Source organism: Triticum urartu, chromosome 1 (assembly GCF_003073215.2).
Source record: "Triticum urartu cultivar G1812 chromosome 1, Tu2.1, whole genome shotgun sequence".
NCBI classification, from domain to species: domain Eukaryota; kingdom Viridiplantae; phylum Streptophyta; class Magnoliopsida; order Poales; family Poaceae; genus Triticum; species Triticum urartu.
The window spans coordinates 558386597-558403825 of record NC_053022.1 but is presented as its reverse complement, the minus strand read 5'-3'; the positions used below and the strand labels follow the sequence as shown (position 1 = coordinate 558403825).

At 45.4% G+C, this 17229-nt stretch overlaps 2 protein-coding genes across 2 annotated transcripts; both read right to left on the bottom strand.

Annotated features, from left to right (window-relative positions):
- Window positions 1–2348: 2348 nt before the first annotated feature.
- On the bottom strand, window positions 2349–3409 carry LOC125539402. The gene has a single exon (XM_048702848.1). It carries the CDS (start codon window positions 3340–3342, stop codon window positions 2638–2640), a length of 705 nt encoding a protein of 234 aa, XP_048558805.1. The 5' UTR covers window positions 3343–3409; the 3' UTR covers window positions 2349–2637.
- Window positions 3410–9196: 5787 nt separating this feature from the next.
- LOC125539394 lies at window positions 9197–10195 on the bottom strand. The gene has a single exon (XM_048702839.1). It carries the CDS (start codon window positions 10079–10081, stop codon window positions 9560–9562), a length of 522 nt encoding a protein of 173 aa, XP_048558796.1. The 5' UTR covers window positions 10082–10195; the 3' UTR covers window positions 9197–9559.
- Between the last annotated feature and the right edge of the window lie 7034 nt (window positions 10196–17229).

Below are 17229 nucleotides of genomic sequence, written 5' to 3'. Positions count from 1 at the left end.
AGGTCTAAATTCTTTTGGAAGGAAATGGGACAATACCTGGTCAACTTGGGCAGCAAGGGACAGTTTCCCTCTTTGGAAGAATTGCAGCTGGTGCATCAGAAGAGACGACGAGTGGATGAGCTGATAGCTCGGTGGTGGGAGTATCCTCAAAAAAAAAAAAAGCTCAGTGGTGGGAGCGCAGTGGTGTCGCCCCATTGACCTACTCCCTCCGTTCCAAATTACTTGTCGCAGGTATGGATGTATCTAAATGTATTTTAGTTCTAGATACATCCATTTCTGCGACGATTAATTTGAAACGAAGAGTAGATTCGATCCCTCTTAAGGTCGAATTTAGTGTCTCACGTAGTCACATTCTCCCGGTATGAGCGCAAACGCTTATATCAATCTCCTCCGCTCTCACATCTATAGTGAGAAGTCACTCCTCAACACGGCCTGTTTGATCCCCTGGTCTGCGGTGTACTGATTATAAATGCAGCATTTTTATTTGCCAAACAAATCGAAGAGTGAATCTTCTACCACTCATGCAAGAAAAAAAAATGTCATGGCCGGGCTTTTCATCGCGGCCTTACCAAAACGGTCAGCCTGGTAACAGCATCTACAGCCGGACATGGTAAATCTGACCCTTCAAACGCCCGGGCGCGTCTGTTGATAATGACTGGTCACCCCTAAAAAATGCGTTTCACATCCGGATACCTCACATCCGGTCATCAGCAAGGTAGGGCAGGGCATTGGACACGAGCAGGCTCACGGGACTCAAGGCGCCACCGTCTTCCATGCCCTACTCTTCCTCATCGAAGCCCGAAACACGTTGGGTGCTGGTGGACGTCAGATCGATGATGAATTTGTTCGGGGACGAGACACCGACGTCCAGCACGATGCGTTTGTGTCGCCCAGACTAATGAGCCATACAGGGCGCAGGAGAATGCGACTCCGCCTCGCCGACGTCCGCCGTCGTCTCCCGTACCCGGTGCCTTGCACGGCGGGCACACCGTGCCATGGCCTCGTGGGACGATGGTGCGTCCCGAATATCGGCGCACCACCGGAGGGGTTGCGTGTCTGTCAGCGCGTTCGGACGCCAGACGGACCGCACGGCCTCTGGTGAGGCAGCTACAGCCGGCCTAGCACTGGATCCATGCACCATTTGGGCAGACGCAATCTATTCCCGACGGATGGAGTCCGAGCGTAGCTGTGCACGGGCCTCCTCCCGGGCGGTGCGGAGCGCAAGCCAGACGACCATCTCCTCCTCGGGGTCGACGGATCTGTTGGTGAAGGACTCGGATCCATTGTCCACCATGCCGGAGACGACCGGAAGGAGCCGGAGACGAGTTTGGATGGCAAAGGGGAGAGGAGGGGAGGGAAGTGAAGTGGCTAGGGTTTGGTCCGGCGAGCAGATGGAGAGGATTTTATGTGGGGTCGGGTGGACCAGCGTGGGCCGGATCCGACGTGGCGGGCTCACCCGGGCGCCCGGGGGCGCTCCATATTTGGATGGATATGGAGGGTGCCAGTTAGCCCGGCCATTTGAGATTTTCTTCTGGATAAAAAACTGTGATAGTGACTGAGCGGCCTGTCTGAATGTATGAGGCGGGTTTGAGGCGTCTGACTGTAGATACTCCAAATCACTAACAAAAATTGCAATCAATAATTCGGCCTTGTTGTACATAACTATGTTTTTTTGTGTGTGTGGGAAGTACATAACTACGTTTTTTTGTGTGTGTGGACAAGACTATACCAAAATGACTTCCCACTGTGATTGGAGACACAACGAAGCAATTTTTTTAAAATTTTATAGCAATTTAGCCAGTTTTCCCATAAATATGGGGATTTTATAGAGAAGTCCGCATAATTGAGACAACTTTCCCTCTGTGATGAACGACGGCGTTCCAAATGGACTCTCATTGCACCAGCTGCGTTGGCCAGCTACCGTTCTAGCTAGCCATGTCTCAAAACTGCAAAGTTTAATTAGATGGCAGAGGATAATTATCCGGTTTCCATTTGTGTGGCTCCGGCGGCCACTTACGTACGTTCAGGGCCCAGGCTGAGCACGATCGTGACCAGCCACGAGCTAGCCTAACCCAGCGAGCTGCCCAATTAGCTCCACTAATCCGAAGAGTAAAGTTTGGGGAAGGAAGCATCGATAGCGCCAGTCTGAGTAGGTGAGCACCGATAAGGTCGATCGACGCGCTCGCCTGAACCTCCTGCCTCACGACCGTATTCGTTCATGGACAGCTCGTACGCGGCGGCAACTGCAGCTCGTTGCGCTGCTTACCTAATACGTACTACTCCTAATTAAGACTTTGGCTCATGCATAATTTAGACACAAATCATGGGAGATGATGTGCCGTGAACAATTTCTTGGGAACGTTTGCTTAACTGCAAAGAATTTCCTGTCACCGCAACTCAATTTGCAACTGAAGAAATTGCTGTACAAACTACTCACAATGTTGGATTTGATCTGATCTACGTACCAGCTACTGTCACTGTATATGTACGAAAAGAACCCAAGAAATTCTACACGCCGTGTACTCATCAGGGATCACAATCTGAAAGAAAGAAAGAAAGAAAGAAAGAAAGAATGCAGGGCAACCACCCGATCGGCGAGAGATCGATGGACGCTGACGGCTGACGTTGGTCAGTTGGTCAGAAGGGGTGGTAGCTCCGGCGGAAGGCGCCGGCGTTGGCGAAGAGCCCGAGGAGGTCCTGCTTGTACGGGAGGAACGTCGACGCCCTGCGCCCAGGGCTCCCCCTGCCGCTGCCCCCTCTGCCGCGGTGGCTCCAGCCGTGGACTCCTCCCCGGCCGCGCGGCTCGCCGGTCCCCGTCCCTCCCCTGCTGCCGGGGGAGCCGGCGGCGTCCTGTTGTGCCTGCAGGAACACGAACTTCTCCTTGCCGTCGCTTTGGCTCCGCCCCACCTGCAGCCGCTGGCGCCACCGCAGGACCGACCCGGTCGACCCGCTCTTCTGGCACCGCGACGGCGACGGGGACGGGGACGGCGAGGTCCCGGGCGACCACAGGCAGTAGGTCTCCACCGGCACCCCGTCGAGCTCGTCGTCTTCTCCTCCGTCGTCGTCCGGCCGTTTCCCCGACGACGACGAGGACCCTCGCTCCTCCAGGAGGAGCTGCCTCAGCGGCACCCGCACGGTCGCCGTGCCGGCATCCTCCTCCACCTCCTCCTCCGCCGGCGAACGCGGGCGGCCGAAGACCAGGTACACGGGCCCGATCGCGCACCCGTCGCCCACACGCGCGGCCGCCGCGAACGTGAACCCCTCCCCCTCCTCCTCCTCCTCCTCCTCGTCTGGATCTTCTCGAACAATGTCGACAGCCGGGCCGTCGCTGTGATCCGCCATGGCTCCGCTCCGTTCCCCGGTGCCGTGTGCGGGGGGGAGCGGCGGGGATAAAAGGGCCGGGAGACGCGGGCGGTTGCCGCTGCGAGCTGCGCCTGGCACGCAAGGCGTGGGCCATCGAGGCCCTCTCCGTGGCCGACGGGTGGGCCCGGACACGCACTGCCGTTGTTGCCTCGTCAGTGATTCGAGGGAGCTGGTTGTTCGGTTGGTGGGTGGGCCGGGCCCATGCGCGACACGTGGCCGGTGATGGGAGCCGGCCGTTGAGCCTCAACGGAACGGGAGAATGCAAGCTGGACAGCAGCGGCGGCGGCGAGAATCCCAGTGGAGTGGACTACAGCGTTGCTGGATCTGATCCGATCCATCCATGTGCGGCTTTTCTCCTCTTTTGAACTTTTCTCGAGAGCCCCTGTCACTCACTCCTATAGTTTTATAAAAAAATTATATTTTTCATAAAAGTACGTACCCTATCAAACATCGGTAGAAAAAAAAAGTAATTTGCTATTTGTAAGTTGTCTGAAAAATAAACTGGTGTAAGTCAATTTCTGGAGGAGGAGGAAGAAGAAAGATAGGTGAAGTGCGCGGTCGTCGGGAAAGCCGAGCCGAAAGCGACCTAGGGCCGAGGGGGACTCGGGGTGCGGGATGGGCTGCCGACACCAGAGAAGAAGGCCGGTCAGGGCACATAAGAAAGGTTGCGGCGGCAGCAGCACGGCGGAAAAGAGCGGGAACGGGGCGGCCAGGCGCGTGTTAGAGCACCGCCGGACGGTAATGGCGGCAACAAGCGGTTTGGTCGGCGCTGGATCAAGCGGGTGGAAGGAGAGCTAGAGGAGGAAGAGCATACGAGAGCCCTTGAGTTCAAATCTAATGGGTCAAACAGTTGACATTACACCCAAAAAAGTTGAGACAACTTATCTACCGTGGGCCCCAATAAGCAAATATCGTATGAATCATGTTCCTGCAGATTTATTTTGTGGAGATAATTATGTTTTCTCTTATGCTTTTGCACGTGCATCATCATCCTTGGTGCATTTACACTGTACATTGGTGTGTCCTACCTACCACGGTGATCAGAGATTCGGATGAGATGACTTGTCCGGTTTGCCATGCGCCCAAGCAAGAAGGTGAGAGTGAAATGACACTGGAGGACTAGCGGATCGTCTTTGTTTTTGTAGTGGTTGCCTATAAAGGTATGGCGTGTCACTACTCACTGGCGCCATGTTTGTTTGATGTTTCCCTGCTGTATTGCTCCGGTTCTAAGTAAAGTATAGCTTACTTAAGATGTGGGATGTGTGTTCACCAAGACTAAAGTATTGGTAATTCTCAAATAAAACAAACTTGTTGCTTCGTCCGTAAGATATTGCGTGTGTATTGGTACTAATAATGCTGGTACAAGTGTACACTGTCAAGGAAAACAAATGAGAACTAAAAGAAAGTTGTTGGGCAATAACACGAAACAATTGCTCGTACAAGTGCAAACGGCTAATCTGTGTCGACAAAACCAAATGCTTCTGTCCATCATGCTTTTTACTATTTTCATTTATCACAACATGCATACATACCATCTAATCGCATCTGCCACATCATCGATCCCACTACATTTCTTTCTCTGAACATGTATGAGAAACTTCATGCATCTCACGTCATCAATCCCACTACATTTCTTTCTCTGAACATGTATGAGAAACTTCATGCATCAGAAATGCTAGTTATACTGCTTTTTTCAACAAGCACACATTTCACTACATCAACCACATTACTTTTATTTCTGTCAACATGCATGAGAAATATTGCTTCTATTTTATAAATATTTTACATCTATATGATAATTAAATAAAAAACATATATATATCTTTATCTTCATTCCCATATTCAAATTTCAGACATCCAAATCTCATCAAAATAATATATTGCAACCAATTCCCGTAGCAACGGGTGGGGTATTAGCTACTTCGATAATGTTTTGGTGCTTGTGCCGACTCCCAACTCTGAGACATTCACTTCGAGGAAACACACTGGGAGATCCGACATGTACCAGGCCCAACAGGGGGCTACTTACATTCAAGCAGTTTGTTTTGTTATTAGCAGGCGACTTTTTTGTAGTTCTTTCCTTTATATGTTCCTTTTCTGCCAGCTTTTATTTGGTTTCTTCCAATTTCTCTCTCATCTTATTTTCTTTTTGATTCTTATTCCTTTTTACCCCTTTTAAATTCATGTTCCATTTTCAAATTTATGAACATTTTCTTGTTTCGATTTTATTAAATTTTTGAATATTAAGTAAAATATATGAATATTTTATATTAAACAATTACATGAATATTTTTAAGAATATAGTTATCTTACGTTTATCAATATTTTTTGAAATTCAAGAATATTTTTAAAAATTTAATTAAAATGTTGGTTCAATTTTAAAATTCATGAAGATTTTCTAAAATTTCAGAATAGTTTTCTACTCCCTCCATTCGTAAATATAAGTTTTTTTAGAGATTTCAATATGGACTATATAGGGATGTATATAGACATACTTTAGAGTGTAGATCACTCATTGTGCTCCGTATGTAGTCCATATTAAAATCTCTAAAAATACTTATATTTAGAAACAGAGGGAGTATAATTTACAAAAATATGTTTGTAAAATAATCATCATTAATTTTAATTTTGCATTTTTATCGATGTAAAAGCTAACGGCTGGTTTTCTAGGGGGGAGAAAACTGAGCCAAGGAAATCACCGTGAAAGAAAACCTAACGAGAGGGCAGACACTCTGTGCGTTACCTCAACAACTTTATGCTAAGTGTGCCGGGCGCACCTATGTCTCGTTTCATACTAGACGAACTAGGTCTCGCCTGAAGGAGTGCCCTCTCAGTCACTCGTATTAGGCTGGACCAACTTTCTATAGTTTGTTTTTCATTTATGTTTCTTCATTTATTTGTTTTATTTTATTTATATTTTTGAAAAACTCCAAAGACATATCCAAAACTGAATGTCCTTATAAAAATTGAATAACGCAGACTTGAAAAGTGCTAATGCAGTGTAACTGTCTTGTTAACATAATTGTAGAAACATGTTAATAGCTTTCAAATAAATGTTTGTGACATATAAAAAATGCTCACATGTTTAAAAAAAAGTACATGGCATTTTTAGAAAATGCTTTACAATGTAATTTTATTTCATGTAATTCAAAATATGTTATATTTCCAAAATTGTTCGCGTGTTTGAAAAGATGTTAAGACAATGAAGACGGTATCTAGCCGGAACAACCTGTTCTTCCTGAATACCTTGATTCAAGGACAAAGAATTTCCTGCTGCTATCATATAATATTCATCTCTATTTGGTGATAGATAAACCACCTGTCTCTCTTTTTTTTCTTTTGCTTTCTCAGCAGATATTTCATAAAACGGAAAATATTATGGTCAGTTCAAAAAAGGTTTCAAACCATTGAAAAATATTTCAACATGTACTAAAAAAAGTTCAAAGCATGTGTTTGGAAAATAATAATCATGTAATTAATAATGTGTTAGATGTATATGAAAATTATACAATGTGTCTCAACAAAACATATATTTGCAGAAATGTTCACAGCATATTTTAAAAATGTGAAATGTGTATACTAGCTGGGTTCATGCATCATAATGCGGGTTATCATACAATTTCGGCATTCTGGTTTTGTCTAGTGTATACAAAATTAGTTCTGGGTTTTTTGAGAATAAAAGGAAATCCTGGTTTTGTATACTAGCTGCATTTTGTCCTAAAAAACAAGCACGCCAATACATGGTGAACGTCAGGTGAGAGGGATGCCTCAGCAAACGATTGGTTCATGCTTTTTTTTTGAAACCTCCGCTCTCCGGATTTTATTCATTCAGCGGTAGCAAATCTGAGTGCACGGTGCATCTCAGAAAGCCAGGGATTACATTAGAGTATGTAGAAACATTCTGTACAACTAAAGCTTCCTTGGCACAAGTATGATCAACAGAGTTCACTAGACGGCTAGCATAGCGAAGCTGAAATCCCTGAAAAACGGCAACTCCTCCTGCATCTCTTGGAAGATATGGAACCCCTTCGATTTGCCTCCCAGCCTACCTTCCCATAGCTGAACAACATTGAGGCAATCTGTCTCGACTATCACATTCTGATAGTGCTTCTCCCTCGCAAGCAAGGTAGCATCTCTGCAAGCCAAAATCTCCACTGTTAGGGAATCATCCACCCCTTGGTAGCCAGTGCACCGCGACACTAGTAGTCTGCCTTCGCTGTTACGGGCAAGAACGATTGGTTCACGCTGGGAGGGTAAGAACGATGGAACCAATATTGACCCCTCAGACATCGCTGCAGGGAGTTTTTAACGTGACCAAGCTGGCCCGGAAAATAGGGATCACGTGAGGAAAAAGGGGTTGGCCAATTAGCTGTTTTTCAAAAAAAATAAAATTGCCATCAACAAAAAATAGATAATTCAGGATACAGATAAAGTAATACAGACAAAAATACATTTGACATAGTGTATAAAACAAATTTGTCATAGCACGATACAGAAGCATACGCTGAAATTTGCTGGCACGATAAAACATGGTCTATGGTGACATGGCAAAATGCGAAAAAACACAAAGAATAGAACAACAAATTTATATGTATTGCTACACACAAAAAGTTTGCCATGCTCTGACACTAACACTAGAATATATTTTTGAACAGTTCAAGTGTACTATACATAACCCCTAAAAGATGGCATGATTCATCCTTCTATAAAATGGGTAAGCTACGACATATCTAGAATTACCATATATATAGGAGAAAAAGGTTTATAAGACAATACAATTTTCCATTATTTAATTAATAAAGTTGTCATGATGTAAATAGTAAACTGACATAGTCTAATTGATAAAATTGTCATGATGTAAATAGTAAAACTGCCATGGTAGTTGCCACAAAACTGCCATAGTTTAATTGGAAAAGTTGTCATGGTATAATTAGTGAATTTGCCATGGTACCTATAATAAAATTGCACATGAAAGAAATAAGAAAATTGTTTTTTAAAACATTTCAACTTTTGAATGTTTGTACTGGGACAAGGCAGATTTACAAATCGTGTTCTTTAAAAAAAGATCACAATATTAGGGACTTTATCCTTTGAAAGGATCACAAATTTAGGAATTAGCCGTGGACACATGAGACAATTGTAATCGTAAAAATGTCGTCTGGCAATTACATACTTCAAATTACCATGTGTTTTGGAAACATAATGTTTGTTAGTTCACCGTGTGATCAATATCTTTTTTTCAAACTTGCCATGTTACAGAGATAATTTTGCCCTAAAAAGAATGCCATTGATCAATCTGGCTAGGAGAAGGGGAGTAGGGGGAGGCCATGACGGATGCCCGCCGGTGGCGGCAGCCAGGCTGGGTCGGAGTGGCGACCAGTCGGGTGACAGTGGGTTGAGTGAATGGGCGAGTGGGGAAAGTCCCAATAGGATAAGAGGAATTAAGTAAGGGTTTTCTACTTATTACACATCCAAGTCATTTAATCAAGCGTAAGAAGAAAAAGAAGAAGGAAAAAAGAAAATATCCACACGAATCTCCGTGTACGATTAATGACTTGGGACTTTGATGTGCAATATTTATAACACATTTAGACGTGTGCTCCATCTGACGGCCAACGCGGCGTTCGCTCCGAATTGCTTAAAACCTAACGTTAGATGTATAAATTTAGCAAAAACAAAGCAATTTGTATTCTTCCTTTTACGAGTTATCATCAACATTTCCTTTTTCTATTTTCGCGAAGGACCATATCAATACTTTTTCTCCAGATAGAAAGTAAGAGAACCATAACTGGTAGCAAAAAAGAAAAAAAACAAGTGGAAATAAAACGAGAAGTATAGATTGGCAAAAGGCCAAAGGAAGATGTAAGAAGTATAGATATGGAACGTGATGTCGATTCCATGATAAACGAAGCCAACACGTGCTCGCAGTTCAGATTCGCACGCTTCTAATCAGTAGGCAAATGAAGGGAACATGTCAATTCTAATCAGCTCTGAATAAAATCGAGATTCGAACGTGCGCGAGAAAAGACCGCGACGCGCATCTCACTCCACGCCGGCCCGGTGCATGCACCCGGCTGATCGTACGTACTCACTAGTCACTACTACTGCGCTACGACAAGACCTCTGAAGTTGACCCGCCGCCGTGCACGCGCCGGCCGGCTGACATGCAGGCGCTGGATCGGGCGGCGCGCGCGGCTCACGGGGTTTTGGCCGAGAAGGAGACGCGGCCGAAGCCCCAGCGCCCCGTCCGGTACATCTCCTCCAGCCACGCCAGCTCCGCCTCGTGATCATCGCCGACTCCCACCTCGCCGCCCGTACTCGTCGCCGTGGTCTGCACGCCGCCGACGCCGCCCTCCTTCACCGCGCCCTTCTCGCGGTCGTCGTCGCCCGGCGCCGGGAGAGCCGCGGCGGCGGCCACGTCGCGCACCCGCTTGCCGCGCAGCAGCGCCCGCCGCCTCCGCCTGGCCCTGATCACCAGCCTGCCGACGGCGAGGGGCGCCCTGACGAGCGCCAGGCCGAGCAGGCTGACGACCGCGCAGGGGCAGCACGCCAGCGCCACGCAGTCCGCCACGGCCACCGCCGCGCACGACCGGCACATGCACCCCGCGCTCGCCATCGTGGCCTCCCCTCCCTCCTCCTCGCCACCAGCGGCTTCAAACCTGCGTCGCGGCCGCGCCACCGCACCGTCATGCCGCTGCCGCCCCGCCCCGCCAATCATCGACCGCAGGCAGACGGTCAGACGGAACCAAGCAAAGGTGTTTGCGATCAGCCAGTAGGTGGTAGCTAGCCTGGGGAACCGCTGCGCAGCGGCCGAAATGGCACACGAGAGCGCGCACTTTGTAGATTGTAGGTGGGGTTCGGGTACACAGTTGGACGGGACGGGTGACACGCGTGCGCCCAGTAAAAGCTGGAGAGCTTTCTCTCCTCGCAACCAAAACCGTGAAAAATGGCCAGAAATTCACTCCCACATCCGTCAGGCTCACTGCCCCCCTGCAAGCTGCAAGAGATCAAAGCGTGCAGCGAGAATTCACTCCGCTCTCGATCGTGGGCGTGCGGTAAAAACTTTGATGATGATACGTACGCAGGCACAGGGGGGCCATGCTTTGGCGCGGGTACAAGATACACCGAGGGGTGATAGCGTCCGATTTCGCGAGGACGGGTAGCTACAGTGCTCCAAAACTGCAACCTGCAACCCCTGCGCGCCTTTTATCCTCCCACGCTTCCGGGGGGCCCGTGGCCGGAGTTAAGGGCCGTGCCGTTTTGGGGCAAAGCGGCCGTGCGTCGCCGGGCCTGCCGCCGTGCCGGCACGCCAGGATTCAGAGTGCCAACTGTAGCTGCCAACACGGCCCCGACCGCCTGTCTGATCCTCTTGTACGCATTTCCTTCGCTTCCAGCTCCAGGACGTCGCATCGCCAAGGCCCAAGGCAGAGAGATTGGTTCTGTGTGGGGGGTGCAGAGCATGGGGGCCTGCATGCCGCTTCGGAGTGAAGAACAGGTTCAGAGTAGTAGTACATTGATCAGAACATGACAAGTGTGCAATGATGGACATCATGGACTTGTTGGGTGCTTCTGATCTCTGAACTCCTTTTTGTTTTAGTTTTCCAACGATCAAAATTTACCAACCCAGTGGGGATAAATTCGGAAAAAATGAAAGAAAGGGCTGGCAAAGAACATTGTGAAACTCAAAAGTTGCATCGAACCAAGAGAAGACCATGATCTTGGTAGGTCAACATGAGAGAGAACACCATGATCTTGATGTCAGTTAGACTCAAAATAAAATTTGGGTCAGTCGCCTGACCAAAACTTGTTTCAGTTGATCTTACCGGCAACGACGTGTGCACAGTGCACTTATCGAGCTTCCTACTCATGCATATGCGCGTCGCATGTCACCCTACGGCCTAAATTTTGTCAACTGCGCTGACCGCATACAGCTGCACTTATCGCGTCGAGAGCAAATGAAAGCCCCAACTTGGAACCTCCAAGCTAATAACTGGCCCACACCTTTTTTTCACGCTTAGATGACTTAGACTTTCTCACGCTGATTAATAGTGTAGAGTACTCTGCACTGCCCTGCTCCCATAGTACTTTAGTTCCTAGAAGCACATACACACATAAGCTAGCTTTACATGTTGGCCGGCTAGCTACCCAACCACACGTAGCTATGTCGCCCGGGTGAGCGGCTCCTGTCTCGTTGGTTAAAACAACGATGAACTTTATTAGAAAATGATGAACTTTATTGGGGGGAAATGAGGAAGCTTTGGTTGCTTGGGAGAGTATTAATAATGTCCATGTTGTTTGACAATCAACGATGAACTTTATTACTCAGTGCATTGGTGAGAAAACTATTGTTATCTCAAACTGGTAATATTGATTTGTTCTCTTGAATGATGTAAAGTTAACGGATTGCCATGCCAGCATCAGTTTGATTTACAATAGGTTCATATGCATGTATATATTTATGTATTTCCTTTTTATCGAATTTTTAGTGATGCTTATTGCAGTATTACATAACTGAATGTTACCTTCTGATTTGATTTATTCAGGGTGGACAAGCTCAACGCTTCTTCTGCAGGCTACCCTGGCAAATGATTGTAAGGCTATAGCTACTTATACTTGTGTATTTATAAACTGGCATGATATGTGTGTAATCAGAGGACGGATTTAGGTTAATGCTACATTTTCTATTCATAATCAGTAGACAGGAAAACATGTAGAACAAATCTTTCATACCCTCAGTAAGCTATTCATAATCATAATGGGTAGAATAACTATATAAGGCTATTTAGGAAGATAAGTATGATCAGGGGCGATTCTACCGTCCGGTCACCCCGGGCACGTGCCCGGGCTCGAGCGCTGCCAATTTTCCAAGCGCCGGAGTCACAATCTGTAAATACGTACAATATACGTTCAAAATACATCTGGTTCACGAATTGGGCTACTTTGGGCGTCATTTTTGCCTTTTGGGCTTACTCACGTCAAAGGCTCATTCATTAATTTCCTTACATGTGCTAATCAGATCGTGCCATCGATCAGGAGGCCGGTGGTTGCATCCCTTGCCCGCCTATTCATCTGTGCGCCGTGCCGCACGACGTGCCCTAGCAACTCTGGCGGTTGGAGGCGGTGACCGGCGAGGTGGACCGACGGAGCACCGGCGGTCGGCCAGACCGCAAGAGATGATGCACACCTGGGCCTAAGCAGGCTACGACTCCAGCAAGCGACAACCGGGATCGGAAGCGGAAGCGCGAAAGTCAAAGCGGCAGCCGCTTGTGTAAATTCCACTTCGACTCCGGCGGATGGTGCTCGTATTCGTCACCGTCGGCACTTCAATTCAATGAAAATTGTATAATCTGGTAATGTGTTGTATCTTCTAGATTCTCTCCTTTTTTTTTGCACTTCAATTCAATGGAAATTCAATTATTTGATAATGTGTTGTATCTTGTAGATTCTCATCTGGGCACAAGGATGAACATCGGAGATTGGAATTTTATTTGGTAAATTGTATCTCATGTTTTAATTTACTTATATGATGCATGAAATATTAGTGTGCGTATTACACATGATGTTTACCTAAATATATGATACTTCTAATGTTGATAGACCAAAGTAAATTTTATCTTGCGTCATGCCCAGGCTTCGACAAATTGCTAGCTCCGCCACTGAGTATGATTATACAGTTTCTTAAGTATTCTGGTACAGTTTCATGAGCATTTGTTCTTGCTGATGCCAACCCTCGGTGGGATATTTTTTTCATGTAAACATCTAATATTTGTATGTGGTTATGTGCACTTCATAGGAAGGCTCACTGATCCCCATTTATGTTTCAGGTCTACGTGATGTCCGTAAGGATTGAGAGGACAATTGGTCGGATTGCTTTTGGAAGAGGCGGCAGAAAGAATAGAAACCATGATGCCTATGTTGATTCAAAGTATAGTTATTAAGCAAACCATTACTGTTCTTAGTGCTTAGTTCCTCCTATATGTTTGAGAAATTCAAATGATGGAATCAATGGTTTATATTTCCTTTAATTTGTGGAATATATATAGTGTAACCAATAGTGGACTGGGTTGGTGCTGCCATCATGCTTTGCTATTTCGTGTAACAGCCTGAATCGAATATGAATCGTGTTCTGCCAAGTTGGATATAATGTCAGTGCATTGTAAATGAGTATTGTGTGATGTGATTCTTCTTTGCTTTTGGTATAATGTTCTAAACTTGCGCACTTTTCCTTCATCATGTCAACCTATCGAATTTGAAATGTGACCTACAGTGTTCGATGATCACCAGGTTGGATATGACCGCACCCGGCAGGGGTGCGGGGTGCGGCAAGCCGCATTTTCCATCTAGTGATGGATATGGTGGACATGTTGGGTGGTTCCGAACCTTTTTTTTGTTATCATCAATCTAAATTTATTAAACATGTGAGGATATTTGGATAAAATTGAAAGAAACATGACTCATAAAGAACAATGTCAAACTCAAAAGTTGCATCAAAACCGAAAATAACTAGTTGTGCACGGGCACCATGGTGCCGTTCAAAGAAACAATTTTCTACAGCGCAAAAGGGAAATGAAACTTTTTGTAAACATGCACACACATGTATACCACGTATGTGTAAAATTCCACAACATTTTACTTTCACACGTGGCGTACAAAGAAAAGAAAAATATGTATTTTCAAATGGACCGCTTTTTTGTTTTTGGGCCAGACTTTTTTGTGTGTAGCTTACAAATTACATTTTTTTCAAAACAAAATTTCATGGATCCGTAGTGAACACATACAAGTTTCCACATAATTTTTATTTCTTTTTGAAACTTATAAATATGTTTTTCTTCTCAAAATTAAGGGCACCATGGTACCCGTGCACCATAACTTCACACTCCATAAAACACACTAACTAGCTCCGCCAATCTCCACCTTGTGAGCATCACCAAGTTGCTCAGCAGGTTGAGCTCTTTCAAAACCCGGGAAGTTTTAAACAGCCACACGCGCCGCCCACCACCAGAGATGTGAATCTTGGAACGTCGGATGCATCAAGAGACACACATCCCACCACAAGAGATGTGAATCTTAAATTGATCAACATGATGGACATGTTGGGTGGTTCTCAAGTCTTTTTTGTTTTATTTTACCAACAACGCCACATTTTTTTATCAAGTGAGGATGTTAGGATAATTTGAAAAAAAAATCATGCATTAAAAAATAAAAAAGTTTACGAAACCAAAAAATGCTCATCAACTCCAAAAAAACATATTTTGAAAAGATTCATAGATTTCAAAACCAAAATCATGAAATTTTGAAAAAGTTCATGAAAGCTAAAAAACTCATAAAATTTTAAAAACTTCATATATTTTCAAAAAGAAATCACGGAAAATGGAAACGTTTATTTTTTAAAAAATAATGAAATTAAAAAAATGTTAATATATTGAGAAAAGAATGTGAATTGAAAAAAGTTCATTGAGTTTGAAAAAGTTCATAGGTTTGCACAACAAAGTATGCAAAAAATGAAAAAAAACAAAGTTTTGAAAAATGGTTCACAAAATTTGAAGAAGTTCATGATAATCTGGAAAAGGTTCATGAATTTGAAAAAACAGATCATGGGTATTTGAAAAACTGTTGTGAATTCACAAAAAAATTTAGAATTGATATGTTTCGCACATTTAAAAAAAGAAATAAAAAAAGAAAGGAAAACGGAACAGTCATTGTCCCGAAAAACATAAAACGAGAAAAAAGAAAGAAAAACGGCTGAGAAGCTTCACAAGACTGGACCAGCTCCTCCCACTGCAATTTTAGATGGGCCGACCCATTTCTGAACGCCTTCAGGTTAACTGGTGCCGAAGCCCTAAATAGGATTAGGGTTTTTTATTAACCATCAGAGAGAGAAAATTAAAGCAGAAAAGAGTGTTTTAACCTTGTAAGGATTTCTGGCAGGCCAAGTTGTTATTAAATAAAATGGTCATGATTCTGTTTTCTTCTCGATTCATTGGTAAATGATTTTTTCTCACTCGTGAAAGGTGTTACTCAATTGAGTTAGGTGCTGGTCCATTTTTTTACCTGCAAGCATTTGTTTACGAATTTCCTAGAAACTGTTATTCAATTAAATAAAGCGCATAGTATATTTTTTAATAGATGTAAACATTTTTATTAATAAATATATTTTTAAGGCCTGGACAAATTTCAACTTTTAAAAATTAATAATTAGTAAGGGTGAAACATTTTATGTCAGGAGAATAAATAGTTGCTGGCGCGGCTAGACGCGTGCCCAAAATACACGTAACACAACACGTGTACGGCGGAGCGGTAGTCCATCTACACCACTTGAGCAATATTTCTTCTTAAATAGCTCGATATAAAATTGGGCTAATCATAGACACAATTTTTTTAGGGGTGCTAATCATAGACACATGGTCATATGTTTTGTAAATGGGCTAGCAGTAGAAAAATATATATGGGCCAGCTGCCCAACGATATGTAGTTATGAAAACACAAAACATAAACGAAACCAAAGTAGTAAAAAGGACACCCATCAACGACGCTTGTATTAGTGAAGAGGACACATTCCCGTTACGAAACTAAGCTCCACAACCCCAACTAAAACTACCAGCAAGGTAACATATCAATAATCCCACTAGAAGTCTATTACCGGTAACAATAAACATCAGGTAGGCTCACCAAAAGAGAAGAAAAGTGCACGAATGGAAATAGAAATCTAGTAACTAGTAAAAGAGTCTAGGCAACTCGGCCATAGGAAGGCCCTTCGACCGCGCAGTGATTACTGGCCGTTTGATGAATCTACTGTTCATGGCTTTGACTGCCGGCCGTCCAAAAGTTTCTCACCCGCGTGCTTGTTATCTCTGTGTAATGACCAGTGGGCCCGCGCGTGGGTGGGGCTGATCTGCAGTGACCGACAGGAGCTCCTGTCCGCGTCGCTAATTGCAGTGCGCGTCTCCGCGTCGGCCACTGACTGGCCAAAGCTTTCGCGCAGGCCGATTGGGTGATGATTGGTGTGTCGCGCGCGTGCGAGCTGACCGAGTGATGCGACGTGGGTTTTTTTTTTTTTTTGAGACAAAGAGTCCGTGGACTGGGAGGGGGTGTTGCCGTTGTGTTGCTTGGGGCGCGGCGTGGGCTGGGCAGGCTGGGGCCCGTGGGGTAGTTGAGTGGTGTGATACTCTTTCTATTTCTACTCGCGCTTTGGCTGCTCAGCTGTGTTGGTAGCCCCTGGCAGTTCCTTGGGTGTGTGTGAGGGATGTGGGTTTTTTTTTTTTTTTTGAAGGGGTGAGGGATGTGGTTTGTTGTCTTGGCCAATGGGTAAAGCGGTGTGACTGGAGCTCCCATTGGGTAAAAGAGAGGGTCCGTCGCTGGTGTTGATTGCAGAGACCAATTCATTTGTTTTCTGTGTTGCGTCGCTGCGCATGGGCCCTGCGTGCGGTGGTTCCCGTTTGTCGGCGAGCGGGTGAGTGTTTGTGTGGGTTGTTTTAGTATTTACAGCGGCTCGGTGCGTTGCTGTTCTGACGCCGTATGGTCCGGCTATGCGCTTCTTGTTGTATTGGTTGCGCGACGGGCTGGGCTTGAGTCGCCTAGGATTCCGCTCTCCTTTCATGTTTGTGCATGCGTGTCTATATTTGTATGGTGGGCTCGTGGCTTGCTCTGTGTCTAAAATAATATTACTGTTTCTTCCTCCTTGCCCCTTATCTTACCAAGACGAGTTGGTCGTCCTTCCCTTCCCCATCCTCCTTTCACTTTCACTCCCACTCCCGTCTCTTCCCGCCTCGCTCTCGTTCCACCCGTCTCCTTCCAGGGCGCATCGATCTTTAGTTCCATCTTTGTCATGGCCCTGCTTCCTTCGTCTTTCGCTTCTTCTCCGTCCCA

Coding starts and splice junctions, on each gene's coding strand:
- LOC125539402 (XM_048702848.1), bottom strand. CDS start 3,342: ATGGCGGATCACAGCGACGGCCCGGCTGTCGACATTGTTCGAGAAGAT.
- LOC125539394 (XM_048702839.1), bottom strand. CDS start 10,081: ATGATTGGCGGGGCGGGGCGGCAGCGGCATGACGGTGCGGTGGCGCGG.